The sequence below is a fragment of the Astatotilapia calliptera genome, chromosome 1 (genome assembly GCF_900246225.1).
Source record: "Astatotilapia calliptera chromosome 1, fAstCal1.2, whole genome shotgun sequence".
Taxonomy (NCBI): Eukaryota; Metazoa; Chordata; class Actinopteri; order Cichliformes; family Cichlidae; genus Astatotilapia; species Astatotilapia calliptera.
Window position 1 is genome coordinate 9163964 of NC_039302.1, and position 15868 is coordinate 9179831.

The following is a 15868-nucleotide window of genomic DNA, read 5'->3' on the forward strand; positions in this document are numbered from 1 at the left end:
AGTGATGCCCTGTGACATCTCCTTGGTCTCAGAGCGCTGATAATGTTCAGTCAGAGAGGTCGGTTTGAGGTAACCCCAGCAATCTCCCTCTTGACCCTCAGCAGACAGCTGAGCTCATATTAAACTCACTTTTGACAAGTGCAAGTCAAATAACCATGACTCCTTGGTTCTTTCAGGCATTTAGTCTCTGAAACAGAACTGTCTTGTATCAATATCATGAAAAGACCAATCATAGATCCGACTTGCTTTACTGTATAAACATTGTACAGGTATCCTTCAGATTTTTTAAGAAGTCAATTCTAAAGAGGACGTGACAGAGATGGAACATGTGGAAACCATAAGGAAAAAGATATAAACAGTAATATGCTGAAACAGTTAAAAAGCAATAATGCTGTTTAACTGGAGGTGTTAAGCCTATCTGACATTTTTATACCTACTTCAGACATCATTCCCCTAAAGCCCTGATAGGTTTACATTTGAATTAAAAGCTTGTTTGGGAGTTAAACTACAGATGACATTTGACCACCAGTAACCAACAGTACAGCCAAAGTACAGATACATTTTTGAAAAAGAAAAGAAAGAAAGGAAGATTGATCCTCAGCATTCATCTACCCAGGATGCATTGGACACAAAAGCTGAGAGGAAAGGTAAAACTATTATGTAGCACTTGCTGACCTCAGTTTTGTGCACTAACCCATCATTACTGATGAGTACCCCTGAACAAATGTAGAACAAGCAGACAAGAGCTAATAGGCTTTAATTAGAGCTGGGCGATAGAACGATAACGATATGTATCGCGATATAACTTTTACTCGATAGAGAAATTAAGCTATTGCGATAGACCTCGCCGCTCTTGTCCTCTTTAAAAAAAAAAAAAAAAAAAAAAAAAAAAAAAGGTCGGCCGATCCAAATTCAGTAGCGCAGAGCTGAACCAATCACAGCCGCAGCGTCACGTCGCGTGACTTGCTACGTACAGCACAAGTGACAAGCCGCACGTGTGTTTGTTTGGGAAGCAGCCAGCGCATAATGGAGGAAATGAGTGTGCCGACTAGAAAAATCAACCGAGCGTGACCGAAGAGAAAACCGATGACGGTTCCAATGCCGGAGAGATTGTCGAACGGAAGAGCCATAGAAGTTCCGTAGTGTGAAGGTATTTCGGCTATTTCAAGTCTGACAAAAAACAGAGTAGCGTGCACTGTAAATTGTGCCGAAAGCAAGTCTGGAAATACAATAAACTGGTGCATGCGTCACACTGTGCGCCGCGTTATTGTTTCGGTGAAATGAATTTCTACAATACTGTTACTGTTAATTCTACTCTCTGCAGTGTTTAAATGCTTACATATACACACAGTTACTGTCCGTCCACACATACGACTCGGTTCTGCTTCTATGCCGCAGCTTTGTTTACTTTTTCCCACCGAGGCTTCTAGACTTCTGATTGGCCAACATTTAGGCACGGTTAGGAATCTAGCGCCACCTGCTGCTTTGGCATGTTCATAGCAGCGTTTTCCTTCATTTCTGCCTTTATGTGTGGACGGGATTATTTTTTAAAACGAAAACGGAAAATCTCCGTTTTCAAAAATACCCGTGTACGTGTGGACGTAGCCTCAGTCTCTGACTGAAAGCGCTAATTCGTCATTCGGCTTTTGTCAGACTAAAGTAACTGTTAAAACTGTTTGAAAAGCTCAGCTATACAACAAGGAGAGATTGAGAATTTCCTTTTAGTTCTCAGTTTATTTGATATTGACAAAAGTTAGTCAGTTTTGTCTGTTCTTCTGTAAAACAAACTAAGATTTATTTTTAAAATTAATATTTTGTTTCTAAGTGGAATTGACAATTTAGTCTGTTTTGTTTGTTCTATTTTGAAACTTAAACGCTTTAGCGGCTGCCTTTTGTGTAGTTTGCAATATTTGCCTTTATTTATCTGAAAAAGTCTCATGTTCCTTAAGTACATCTACCCTGTTGAACTTATAATGGGAAATAAATATTTAAATAAAAACAAGCTGCTGATTATTTCACATTTTACTTGTGAGCAACGGCACATTTAAATCTTACAAATATAGTTATTTGGCTTATATCGTGATAGATATCGTTATCGCCTGAAATGAAAAAAACATATCGTGATATGAAAAAATCTCATATCGCCCAGCTCTAGCTTTAATATAATATTTCACCTTCACCCAGAGCAAATCATGTAACACTGAATTTGTAAAACAGGTGGTCAAAACTTCCATACCATACACAGTGCCACCATGGAGACAAAGAGGAAGACACACCAAACTATTTCAAACAGCGAATTTCTATACGCAATTAAACAGGAATTTAAGGCTTACTGTCAACTCAGTCATGGCGCAAGAAGGTAAAAAAACGTCAGGAATGACAGACAGCAGATAAGCACAAAATCAACACTAGGTGAAGCATTTGTCCCATTTCATGCATGCTTGTCTTGAGATCTTCAATCTCTCGGGTCAAATGAAGTCCAAAGCTGTCGAGGGCAGTGTGAGTGAAATACATTTATTCCCCCTTCAACGTCTAACCGAAATTTGAAGGCTGTCATAGCTCTTAACTGCCTTCATTTTAAAGGTTATTTACAATGAACCAAAACACAAGCTGTGTTTATCTAACTGGAATAACATGTCCTCACAGAGTGCGTTTTCATCTCCTTCTCAGTTATATTAATTGAAACAGTTGAGGGACAGAGCTTGTCATGATCTTAACACATAACTGCAGCTGCTGGCTGGTTTCCAGACCGACCCCCTTTGTAAGTGATATCCTGTATCACGAGTTTAAAAAAGAAAATGAAAAAAAACAAAACTGTCTAGCTCGGGGTGGTTTTGTCCTTCAACTGACAGTCAGTAGAAAATGTCGGTGTGCTCTGCCTTGTATAGTATTCATTTACTTTAGCGTGGCGCCTGAGCACCGTCCTGGTCTTTTAAATGAGTCATTGCTAAATGACCTGGCCCAAGTGTGAGGGGAAATGACTACGTTTTTACTTTTGTCAGAGTAAATGAAAGCAACAGTTACCACCACTAAAAAACACATTGCAAGGAAATTAAAGTCACTCACCGGCAAACACTTTTCTTACTTGATGGTCTGTAAACCTGTGATCTGTGTTAGCAAAGCGCTATATACTGCTCATACAAGCAATCATACACGTCACCACTCTGAATTGCCGTAATCCACCACATTATCTTAGATTTGTATTTGACAAACCACCACGTGTGGTCCCACATAACACAACAAGGTGCTGATCATTTTATTTTTTCCATTGTTATTTTTCAAATCATTAGACTCTATTAAAAAAAAACTTTCCACTTGAATTTGCTTGTTTGGTGTTTCTTAAACCTAAATTCTGATTAACACTGGCATGACATAAGAAAAACTGGATTTCCCTCCATACCAGCTTAAACCAGAATCATTATAATGGAGACATTTGGCAGTCACAAAATCCTGAACTGAGGTCTGTGGAAATATTCTGTCACTACAAAGATTATGGGAGCAGAGGGATAACTTCCAGGAGGAAAACAAAAAAAAACCCAAAACTTTTTATAACTTTATTTGGGGTAAAAGCAGCAAATGTTTCAAAAGCTTTTTAATGAAATTTTATTGTTGAGTTAATTGAGGTTACTACCTCAAAATAGATGCTCAACAAAGAGCTGCTGAGTGTCAAGAAAAAGGCTTCCAGAAGACTCTGTTTAAATTTTCTAAACAGATTACCAAAACTGTAAATTATCCATCACATATTTGGGAGTGTGAAGGAAAGGTCAGTCAAGAAATTGAAAGAATAATCAAAAGAGGTTAGGTGTGCAACTAAAAATACCTAAATTGCAACCCAACTTCCAAAGAGATGTGGCCTTTTACAGTCGGTCACAAAGAGATGAGGAGCAGATGCAGTGGCGCTCCTGAAGAAGCACAAACAGACTGATAACCACCAAACCAACAGGCAGTGTTAAGGTAAACGTCAAGTTTACGTTCAAAATTCTTTACATTAAGCTGATAGCACATTAACACCAACAGAAGTTAAAACTCTAACATGGATTTTATTTCCACAACAAAAAAAATCATGTGCTTGTGTTTTTTCTTAAAACACAAGCTTAAAAGAAATGAGATAAATTATCCCTTTGAGGAGACTTTGTTTGATGTTCCTTCCGCCCTTCCTTCAGCCTCTTTGCAGTAGCGCCGCACCTACAGTCTCTGCATTAATCACCAGCAGGCAGATATGCAATCTTACTGTGCAAACAATTAAAGGCTGCTCCTCTGCACTTAAAACTATTCACTCACGTTGCCGTGTTGTGGATTAACTCAACATGCTTACACATTAACCCCAGAGTCGCACAAATGAATGGCATTCCTTAGAGCTTCCTTGCTTAAACACAGGGTAATGAATGTGGTGTAGAGCTACTTGTTGCATGACTTGTTGTTTTGCTCGTCACCTTTGAAGTTGGCTTCTAATCTACTACTGTCAATTTGACTTCGCTTTGATAGCGATGGAAACAAATTACCATGTGGGGAGAGACTTTAAAAATACGCACAATGCTTAACAAATTTATTCGACCACCACCCAAAGTAAGGTTTATGCCACAGCAGGCTTAGATTAAGAGTGATGCTAATTACAAAACTATTTTTTATGTTTATGTAATGGTTCATCTAACAGCATGCGCAAGCACTTCAATCAAAGTTATCTTGCTTTACTGATCCATTGTATCTATACATGTACCCGATGTGTGCGATTATAAATTATTATAAACCTCAATTTATATTTTTTTATTCATTCTCCACTTACATTTGTTTCATGTGTCACGTTCGGGGTACATCACCTGTACGTAAGGGTCACCAAAATTGAACTTTGTCAAAGACGGCACTGAACACGGCATCAAGAATCTGAAAAGGTCCCGCGGGCCTCATATTTTTAATGCTAAAATTTAATTTCTATTGTTTTTCATGATTTTCAAATTTACCTTTTTACAAAACAAGCTTAAAAAAAAAAAAAAAAAAAAAAAAGCAAAGCGCACAAATATCTTTTGATTAACTTGTCAATCTACAGTTGTTAACAGAAACATCAATATTATGCTTCAATTTCTGACTTGCTTCTAATTTTCTAAAAATATAAGCATTTTCTTGTTTTTATGATACATGACCTAATGTATTTGTTAAGCACTGTATAAAGAGGGGTCATAATCTATTATGCCCTATCATAATATTTTAATTCAAGTTATTTGACAGACAATTTAACAAGGTCATACAGTCAAGCTGGTTATACTGCGATGAGGAAATACTAAAATATGTCAGGAAACACTGCTCTGAACATTTTGAGTGTAAACAGCAGGTGATCAGGCAATGTGACAATGAGTAATACGACCTCTCATTAAAAGTGGACATGGTAACCGTTAAATATTACCTACAGACGTTCTTCTCCCAGTTTCAGCTAAAGTCAAAGTCAACCAGGCTGCTCTATTAACCAGAGCCATCAAGTTTTTAGGTGAGTAAAAGTTACGTTTTAAGTCGTCAGTTCAAGGATGAGAGAATCTCGGAGAATCAATTTAAACTACAAAGCTAACAGAGATATGATCAGGAGAGCTGAGATCTGTATGCAAAACAGGTATTTAATAACACACTTCAACTGCAGTGTTATAGCAGCTTTTTTAAAATAGTTTTATGACATAATCAAAAAATTGTACGATGACGTCTGATCTTCTTGGGTGGGGGGGGATTAGGTCTCAAATGATCCATTTTGTACTTCTTCTACAAACCAGCACTCCTTCTAATGGCCATTAGAAAGAGTGCTGACTCTAAAAAGAAGTGTGATTGTATAGATGTGCATGAGAAAAAGTCCCAATGCTCGACTGATTTATGATCTCAGTTAAACACTTTCCTTAGGAGAGTGTGGTCGCAAATGCAGGTTTTAAGTATTACAGACATCAAATTGATGTTCATTATAACAAAATTCCCATTAGGGCTGTTCGATATAACGATATATATCGGATAATGATATCAAAACATCTATAGTTTCATACGACGCCATCGTTTGTTTTGTGGTGTCGCAAAATAAACTGTTTACTGCAATATTTTTTCATCATTTTGATGGTCCCTGTAGTGGCCTAATAATTTGTTAAAGTTCTGTCTTTCTCTTATATTTAATATGACCACACTACTGACGGACAAGCGCCTGTTTTTACACGTTGTCGTTAGCAACCACAACGGTAAAACAATGGCGTGGCTCCGCCGTCCGCTTGTTTGTTTTGCATATTAACCTTTCACAAAAGCTCAAGATCCTGTTGAGACTTTTCAAAATAAACTAAATTGTGAAAGAGTATGCAGACTGTTTACGGATGAGAAGCGTTAGGTGCTAAAAATAAACCTTAGACTCAAACGTTGGAACAGGCTTTCTAGAGCACGCCGTGTAATAAGTACAAAGAAAACGGCGGCCGTTACAACTTATGTCTAAAAATGTATAGCTTCATGCATCGGTTAAAATGGGGCGACCGTGGCTCAGGGGTTGGGAAGCGTATCTGTAACCGGAAGGTCGCCGGTTCGATCCCCGGGCTCTCTGTCCTGGTCGTTGTGTCCTTGGGCAAGACACTTTACCCTACTTGCCTACTGGTGTTGGCCAGAGGGGCCGATGGCGCGATATGGCAGCCTCGCTTCTGTCAGTCTGCCCCAGGGCAGCTGTGGCTACAACCGTAGCTTGCTTCCACCAGTGTGTGAATGTGAGAGTGAATGAATAGTGGTATTGTAAAGCGCTTTGGGTGCCTTGAAAAGCGCTATATAAATCCAATCCATTATTATTATTATTATTATTAAAAGTCTGAACTCCAGGTACACAGCGCCCAGATGAAAACACTTCACGCAAGTCGAGCTGCCCGAGATTCACAGAATTTACAGAAAATGTTACATTTTTGTGATTTATATCGTTATCGGGATGATAGATGTCTTATATCGGAATATGAGATTTTGGTCATATCGCACAGACCAATATGTGCGATATGACTCCCATATAGGAGTCTCACAGAGTAAAATAGACAATAAAGCACAGTATGCTTTTGGGTGTGGCTAGCTTGCAACTGAAAAGGTTTCTCAATTAGTTTCACCCCTTATGGTTTCAAAAAAACAAAAATGTTGTCCGACAAAAATGCTAAACTCGAGGCTTTAAACAGAACTTAAACAAATGGGTGACAGCATTCCTGTTCCTCTTATGTATACATTTCATGACTGAAACCCAGTGACTGTATGTTTTGCTTACCTCCAATACTGGCCCCGCCCCCAAGATGATCTGCTCCACTCCACTAGCAAAACCCTTCTGACTGAGAGCAGTCAGATGATGAATGAGGAAGTTTGTGCTTTGCGTCTTCCCAGAGCCGCTCTCCCCAGATATAACAATGCATTGATTCCTCCGTCTCTGCAGCATGGCGTGGTAAGCCACATCCGCCACGGCGTAAATATGTGGCTCCAAATCTCCCAGTGTATGATTATCATACATCTTCACATACTTGGGGTTATAGATGGGCAGGAATTTGAAGGGGTTAATGACGATGAGGATGCTTCCAACGTAAGTGTAGATCTTTTCCTGGCGGAAGCGGGAGCGCAGGTTGTCCAGCAGCGTGCGCTCGTTGAGCTCTGGCAGGCAGCACATATCTGCATGGTCACCCTGAGATTCAGGCTGTGGCAGCAGTCCACGCTCCATCAGGCGCCTGCGCTCCTCTGTGACCTGCAGCCACATCTGAAGGCTGCCGCCATAGTGAATCGAGCCATCCAGATTCTTCTCCCTTAGCAGGAAGCGGTAATCCTCGCCACCTGACAGCGGCCGGTGCTCTAGTGCGATACGGGGCCAGAGCATCATCCTCTGCACGGGACAGTCGTTGGGGTTCAGAATCCATTCTTCACCTCCAAATTCTTTCACCTCAGCCAGAACATAAAACTTGGAGCGGTCCAACTTGAGCCGTTCAATGACACGTTCAATGGCTTCAGCGGCTGTGGTGGTCTTGCGGGCGCTGATTGGGCAGTAGATTGTGCCTTCTGCCAGGGCGCCTGGGTAGATGCGCACGGTTAACTCCGAGTTCTCGAAGCGCGGCCGACGACCCAGGGTGCCCATGCCACCAACGCCATCACGAGCACTCATGGTGGATCAGGAGCTCCCATTTAGCAGCAGCCCGGCACTGGCATGTTCTTAACTGTGTCGGAGGATCCACCAATTCAAGACATTACCACTGCAAAAGAAAGAACAAAAAGGTTGATTTAAAAAAAAAAAAAATAACAACTTGATAGCTTGATCAGCCATTTTTTCTTCTAAATCAACAGCCAGACTTCTTTAGTTATCATGACAAAAGCAATGAAAAAATAAACTTCTGTTCAACTCATCATAGCTGACTTAATCTAACCTCAACAAGTACAAATTTTTTTTTAAACTCCTGGAGGCTTTGAGAACGTCTCTGGGCTAAAACTGAAATGAACCTTCGAAAATCTAGTGAGTTAAGGCCAGGCATTTCAGCGCAGCTCTCTGCAATCTGCCCGATTACAAAATCTGGCAGATTATGACACAAAGACCATGTGCTGTTATGTAATCTGCCAGTGGGCCAAATTTTTTTTTTGGATCCTGACATGTACACTCATAGAAAGGAGAGGCCATGAGGATCTACAGGATTACCATTAGCACACACCCACACTGCCGAGCACACACACATAAGCTCTTGCCAGCAGCTGCCATCCTCTTTACTCTATGCACAATCACGCCATTCACAAGTTCCCGCTTTAATACACAGCAGAGGGGCATCACGGGGCGAGCAGAGGCCACGGACAGACGAGGACAGGAAAAGAGCTGGAATTAATGACCAAGCTGCTAAGCAAAGACCACCCCTGATAGAATCAATGAACCTAAAGTTGCTCTTGAAAGGTCAAACATCCATGTACTCTTATATAATAAAACTAAAGAATACAGCAACCCACATCCCCCTTTGAAACAAATGATAAGAGTTCATATTCACTACACTGTGTTCAGGTACAATCAAGCATTGCAAGAATACAGTGATAGGATGTAACGTCTGCTTTTAAAAAACAAAACAGAACGCTGGAGGCAAACTGTAGATTTTTGTTCATGTTCAGACTTGCAGTAAACAAACCTCATAATTACTTGGCAATTATGATCATTTATGCCATATAAGACTGAAATTTAAAAAAAATTAATTAAGAACAAGGGAGACAGATTTTTTTGGTATGTGTGTCTACCAACCACATCTGAAGCCTCATCTAACGATGGCAACATTACAGTCTTGTGTGTCATCACACCCACACCCATCCACACCCACATATTAATTCATAAAAGCAGTTTACATATAGAACGTTATATAATAAAATTGGTAATATGCTCATCTAAAATTCGACATCCCAGGAATATTCATGTAGCTTGATAGTAAACTGAATGTGCCCAGGCTCATAATATAAAGACTTGGCAAGAATCGAAGTTGATTTAACTGTTACAGTGGTCACAATCTCTTTTTTGCCTTATGAACGTTGCTGAATAAAGGTCAAAGAAGGTTCTTTCTTACTTAGAAACAGGAAAAATATCACATTTTGACAATAAAATGTCACCACTTGACCATTTATATCATGATTAGCACATGAATTCACAAAAAACATACATGGACCTTCATTTGAATTATCAAATGAATCAGCTCATTCCTGTCAGGTTCAAAACTGTACAGAAATTCCCTTTAGGTGCTCCTGATTCATAACAATACTGAGAAAGGAAAGCACAAAATACCTGGCAACAAACCCCAAAAACATGATGCTTCCAAGTACAACCTGTGTGGAGATTGAAAATGGCCTTAATCCAACCCCCCCCCCCCCCCCCCAAAAAAAAAAAGAAAACCACTTTTTTTTTCCTGCAGCTGTCATTAGGAAGGTTTAAGACATTAAACTTACAGAATTGTCACTCCAAGAGGTCATTTATATTTTTATGGGTGATGTACTGATTGGAGACCGCTTGTAATTGCGTTGTACCTGCGACAATGACAATAAAGACATTCTGATTCTGAACCTGTCAATAGCACCCAGACATTTTTTTCCCCCCAGTATTTTATCGCGCAAACGCTGACTTGTGTTTGACCATATGTGAATTAATATAAATATATATTATGAGATATCCGTCATAAAAATATCTTGTTTTCCTTAGAGGAATCATTTTAGTTTGAAATTTATCTTTAATATTACAATGCCTGAAAATAAATTGGATCAATTTCCTCACCAACTATTACATGAGCACCATGACCCCAGCAGAAAAACCCTGGAAAACAGGAAATGGAACAGGGACACATATAGTAGGTGCACAGAGACGAGTACAAAGGACTCCAGCAGGGAAATGATACAATGCTGCACCCATCCCTGGTCATTTCCTGTTGCCCCATATCCAACTCTGTGTGTCACTTCAGCAACTTCGATACAAACATGTGCCATGGTCCACATACAGGCGCACACAGAATTATATATATGCATTACTTTTTTCGATCTTATATAAGTCACTCAGTCTTACTGCTCACTACTGAATCCATAAACTGGAATTAATTGAGTGCAATGTTTTCCTGTTTGTGTGACTCGACTGCGTCTGTGTGTATCAGCGTGTGTTCTGATCACTGGGTTAGGGCGTCTCGAACAGATGGTCAGCTCGCTGCTTAAAGGATAGGGGATGGGGGGATTTAGGGTTGTGGCAGTGCTGCACAGTGCAGGGCCATGCTGGCAAACTCGCTCTTTATCATCACATGAGGACATTCAACTAATAGACATCTCTGGGAAAACCTTACTAATCACAGGACATCTTCCACCATCTTCAGTCACTGAAGCGATATGACAAAGTCATTTCATTGATAATCAAACACATTAAAGGCTAATAATTATCAGGGCTGCAAACCAGGCAAATATGGTATTTCAGTGACAATATGTTCAAATATTTCTGGTATATATCGTTTCACCTGAGTGCCATGCCTGTGCGTCTGCACACCAACTTAAAAAAGGTCTGATTTTAGATAACTCTGAGGTTTGTGCCCTTAAGGAAGTGACAAAGCAGATGGTGCACAGCTGGATGAAACCTGCAGTGGCCTATTCAGCTCCTCAAGCAATTGAACTAGAAACAGACCTGTTGCATCACCTGGGTAGTCATGGATAAGGGCTTGTTGTCAAGTAGTTTAATCTGGAATCAGCTCAAGATTTTTATTTTTGTTTTTTTACATGTCAGGAAAGAACCAATCTCACCTAATATATCAAACAACTTCAATCCCGGGATTCCCGCTTCAATCTTTTGTTAAAGTTAAACTTTGCTGAACACTGATAGTATCTATTAAAGTTAAGAGCAGCGCTGGGACTTATCTGCTCTTGGATCAGTAGGTAAACACAGACTCGAACACGATCAAAAAGCAGAAACTGTTGGTTTCATTTTCTTGTTCCATCCAGAAAGTCCCCTCTTTCTTTGGCAGAATAAATGAAGCATTTTCATTCTTTAGCACATCCTCTTAAAGACAGTTTCCTCAAAACATCTGGGTGAGGCCCTTTTTGTTACCACCAACAAATGCATATCTGTTGTTTTTATAGGTCTGGGAATATCATTTGAGTCTCGCAGGTAGATGTAAACTTAGATCTTTTTGGCAGATACTGATATTTGAAGAAAATTACACTATGCATTTCTTTCTGTAATCTGAACATTGAGAGAAGCCTAGTCTGAGGTTCCCTCTGACTGAGGTTCAACCACATGACTCTTACTATACAATCGCTGACACTGAAGGAATGTCAGGATCTAGTTTGGTCAGCTTTTTACAACGTGAAGTCATCTTTCTGAAAAGTTTAGTAGGTGTATGTCATCAGTGCCTAGCTTGTTCAGGGCTCATACTGTTACAGAGCCTCAATATCACACATTTACTAACTGGGAATTTGTATGTGTTGCACTAAGGTGTGCGAGTTGGCACTGGACTGTGAACCCTCCCATTTGGTTTGCAGTTTTTAAAGTGTTAATTTGTAGATTTGACAGCTTCACAAAGCCAACTTTAGCTGCTATGTTTACTGTCCACATCTCGCAGGATTACAGTGTTAGTTTATTACTGTTTGCATCAGTCATACAAATGCGTTTGTCAGCTGTTTCTTTAAGCCACGACTCAGATCTCTGGCCTTACCAGAGTTATGACAGCCACACTAAATGCAAGGTACGCCTTCTTAACATTCATGTGAAGTTCAACATTCATTTTACTCAAAATGCTCTGCAAACAAGAAAAGGTTTGAGCATCATTTTTATAGCTTTCAAAAGAAAACCGCACGTCCGTATGGTAGTCACGAAACGTTTTTGTTTAAGTAAGTGCTGACATAATATGGAAGAGTTATTTGAATGCTACAATCATAACATTAATAAGAAAACAAGACTTTCATTAGCGCAAGTTCAAGAAACTAACAAGTACTTTACCTCGTTGGTTTTGTTAATATTTTATCCATTAAAAGATAATGTCATAGTTTCTTAGAATTGGTAGTTTGCCATTTTAAATACCTTTTTTATGTAAGCAGAGTGTAATAGGGCATGCTTACATGGGAATGCACGTTTATTGATGACTACTTGTAACACACATGCAGAACGTGCCAATTATGAGATTGCAAAGATGAGATAGAGGTAAGATCCTGGGAGCCAGACTATGTTATGCAGCACCACAAGCAACAAATATAAAATTATTTCCCCATTTTTAAACAGACCTACACAACCTTCAACAATACGCCCGGGGCCCCTCATTATTACAGGTGGAACGGAAGCCACATAAAACATGGTTATCGGCAACTCGTAAAAATAACTGTAAAAACAGATTAGCATGAGCTAGTGAAAATTAACAACTGAAGAAAAGATGATAAAGCCTTCTGTATTGGCTTTGAGGAAATTTAACATATCCTAAAAGGAAAGAAGACACACAGAGCAAGTGCTGAATGACTATATTAATAATTTCTGAACGTTTAAATCAAGCCAAGATTTGGAAGTTTTGCTTGTTTACAATGTGGGTAGTTTAGCAGTCAGATTTCCCATAAGTCTGCTGTGAAATGGTCAGTTATAAACTCTAGAGAGCTGTAAAGGACTAAATAAACGTTATTGGAATTGCTAAATAGTGCAGGTAGAAAAACAGTTTGACTGAGAACCACATTGTGAACAGTCAGATAATCTCCACAGTCTTAGCATCCGGCTCTAGGAATGCAGAAAATTCAAGTGCAACATACCGAGTCAAAACAACCTGAGAAGAAAAAAATCCACAGTATCTGCTCAGCTCCTACAGTGGCTTATTTGTTTAAACTTGAAACCAGGCAGCTTTGGCTCAGGTGGCAGAGCAGGTTGTCCACTAATCACAGGGTTGGTGCTCCTATTCGTGTGCGAGTGTTTGTGAATGAGCGATAAAATGGCAGATCACATACAGTCCAATCACAGCTGACTGAACAAATATTAAAATAAGTAGTAGTATTCTATTTAATTCTCCAAGCTGTCATGTTGTGCTAATAAATGTCAGAGTTGGCAAAATAATGCAAATGCATAACACTGATTAAAGTTCAACAGCAAAATCATTCATAGTGGCACTAAACGGGCCAAATGTTGTTTTATTTTCATTATTTTGATTTGGATCAATTCAGAATTTACATTCCAAACTTTAATTGATGAAGAGACAGAAAAAATAAAATAAAATAAATTTTCCAGCAAAGACGTTAGTGGTGACGTTAAGAAAAAAACATTGCAGCCTTTAATACATGTATTCGAATATAATTAACACAGATCACGCAACTACAAGGAGATCACTGACGTGTATGTATGTTTCTATCATACAGCTTCACTGGCATGAAACAAGCAGCACAAGAGTTACCGTTTGCCTGGCTATGATGCCGCATATGTGCAAACAGAAACAGCAACTCAAAAGCTCAACGCAGTCATTCTCAGAAAGAACTACTACAAGTGGTTGACCAACATCTTAACAGCCTTTTGGAGCCACCCTCTACAGTGAAAACACAATACTTCAGCAGCTTCAACTAAAGTCTGCAGGAACAGTAAGGTCAGCTGAATGAAGCAGACATGCCACGCTTGCTCCGACATGTTCAACAAACCTGTAATTACAAGTGACCATTCCTTGCACCCAAATGTGCAGCACCACTCTGTCTCTTCAGTGTCTTAGAGACATAGTTCACCTTCAGCCCGGAGGCAACAGTGTAGCTTAGCAAGTGCAGCCCTGACCTTCTTAAGCAGATAGCTACAATTCCCCAAGCTGTTCAGACTCTAAGGCTAACAACAGAAAAGAGCAGTCTACTGGATCAATGCTCAATGGGTGAGTGACCTGAAAAACTATTTTTGGAAGATTTTCTTAAATGTGAGGACTGCTGGGCACACAAGATTTAGCAACAGAAAATTATACGGGGGAGAAAAAAAAAAAATCAGCTCATGTAGTGATTACATGATTGTTAGCTCAACTAGTGTAAGCCCCGCCCCCTTTCATTAAAAAGTTTAATTCAACTGATGTGGAAAGGGGGAGTAAACATTTCAGTAAACAGGAAAAAAGAAGCTTTAGGAAGTGTGACTAAGGGATGCCAGCTTAGCATGCTAGTGGTCAGCTCATGAACAGTAGCTTACCAGCCAACCCTGTAATACATCCCTCCATGTCACAAAGACTAGAATAATTAGATTAATCTCAGCGTGCAGCTTCACGGTGTGAGCAGATCCCATCCATCACTGTTTAATCATGGTTTTTTTTAGATCTAATTTGCTTAATGTAACCTTAACAAATGGCAGGAAGATAAAGCTACTGGATGATTGTGGAAATCTTTATGCATTTCTTTTCCTTCTTTAGTCGAAGACTACGCGTACGTACAGCATTTCCTTTGGAAAGTGTACAAACCATTTTGGAGCCATACCAAAGCGGCTGCCCAGAAGTGAATGGTTGACAGAGGTCAAGTTTTCCTAGACTGTGTGGTAAATTGACTGTAACATGAGGATATGGCACATCAGCCTACTGTAACCTCTCCCTGTATTTAACTCACTGGTAAATGGCATGTTTGCATCCTGGATTTCTTGTTTTCCATTTACCCAAATAGTGTCAAACACTAGAGTCAGCGTCTGTAACATTTTGGTTTTGTGGTTTTGTTGTGTTTGCCGATGATATATGCAAATAATTCCTTCAAGCCCAAATGTGCTCACTGGTCCAGAAGCTGGAGTCGACCTTCGGATGATTTTAAAGAGATGGGACAATGACATTGGCTCATGTCATTATCAAAAGGCCCTCAGAAAACTGCAGTATCTGAACATGATCCATATGGATACCAAGTTACCTGCTTCCACTTACTGAAATGCAATCTCAAACCCATTGGCTATAATCTAACAAAACAGTTATTTTTCACATCGTGTATGTACGCAAACAACGACCAGGTTGGTTGAAAACAGCAGAAATGCCAGAACAGTGAACAGAATAGCTGATGGATGCTCAGAGTGAGGTCTATTTACAAAATGCATAACATTATTATAAGAAAAGACTAATTTCTAATAAGGTAACGTGACTGCACTTCAAAAAAGGTCAAAGTTCAAGCTGTCCAGGGAATCTGCAACCTAACTGGTTGGCAGATGCATACGACCAGAAGGCTGTAATTTTAGCTTCTTATGCACTGACAGCAGTATGGTTTCAGGCCCTTGCATACCTTAACTAACTTGTTGTGCTCTCCGTTTCAACAACTGCTAATGACCAGGAAGCGGTGGCTCGGGTGTGGAACATGAGCTTCGGCCAAATATTCAGAGAGCCAGTTAGAATAGGAGGATAAAAGGATTGAAAGGTATAGATTCACAGAACGAGAAACTGAACTCAGAGAATTAAGGAGATACAGGAACAGGCGGCGA

The 15868-nt window shown here is 39.7% G+C and overlaps 1 protein-coding gene across 6 annotated transcripts in view; it reads right to left on the reverse strand.

Moving 5' to 3' along the window:
- Positions 1 to 15868, reverse strand: part of myo9aa (myosin IXAa) — a 104671-nt gene that overhangs the window by 77006 nt on the left and 11797 nt on the right. For all 6 annotated transcript variants that reach the window (XM_026162514.1, XM_026162519.1, XM_026162523.1 and 3 more), the window contains exon 2: positions 7241 to 8204. In XM_026162514.1, the coding sequence (XP_026018299.1) occupies positions 7241 to 8116 (876 nt within the window). In that variant the 5' untranslated portion in view covers positions 8117 to 8204. The remainder of the gene's footprint in view (positions 1 to 7240; positions 8205 to 15868) is intronic.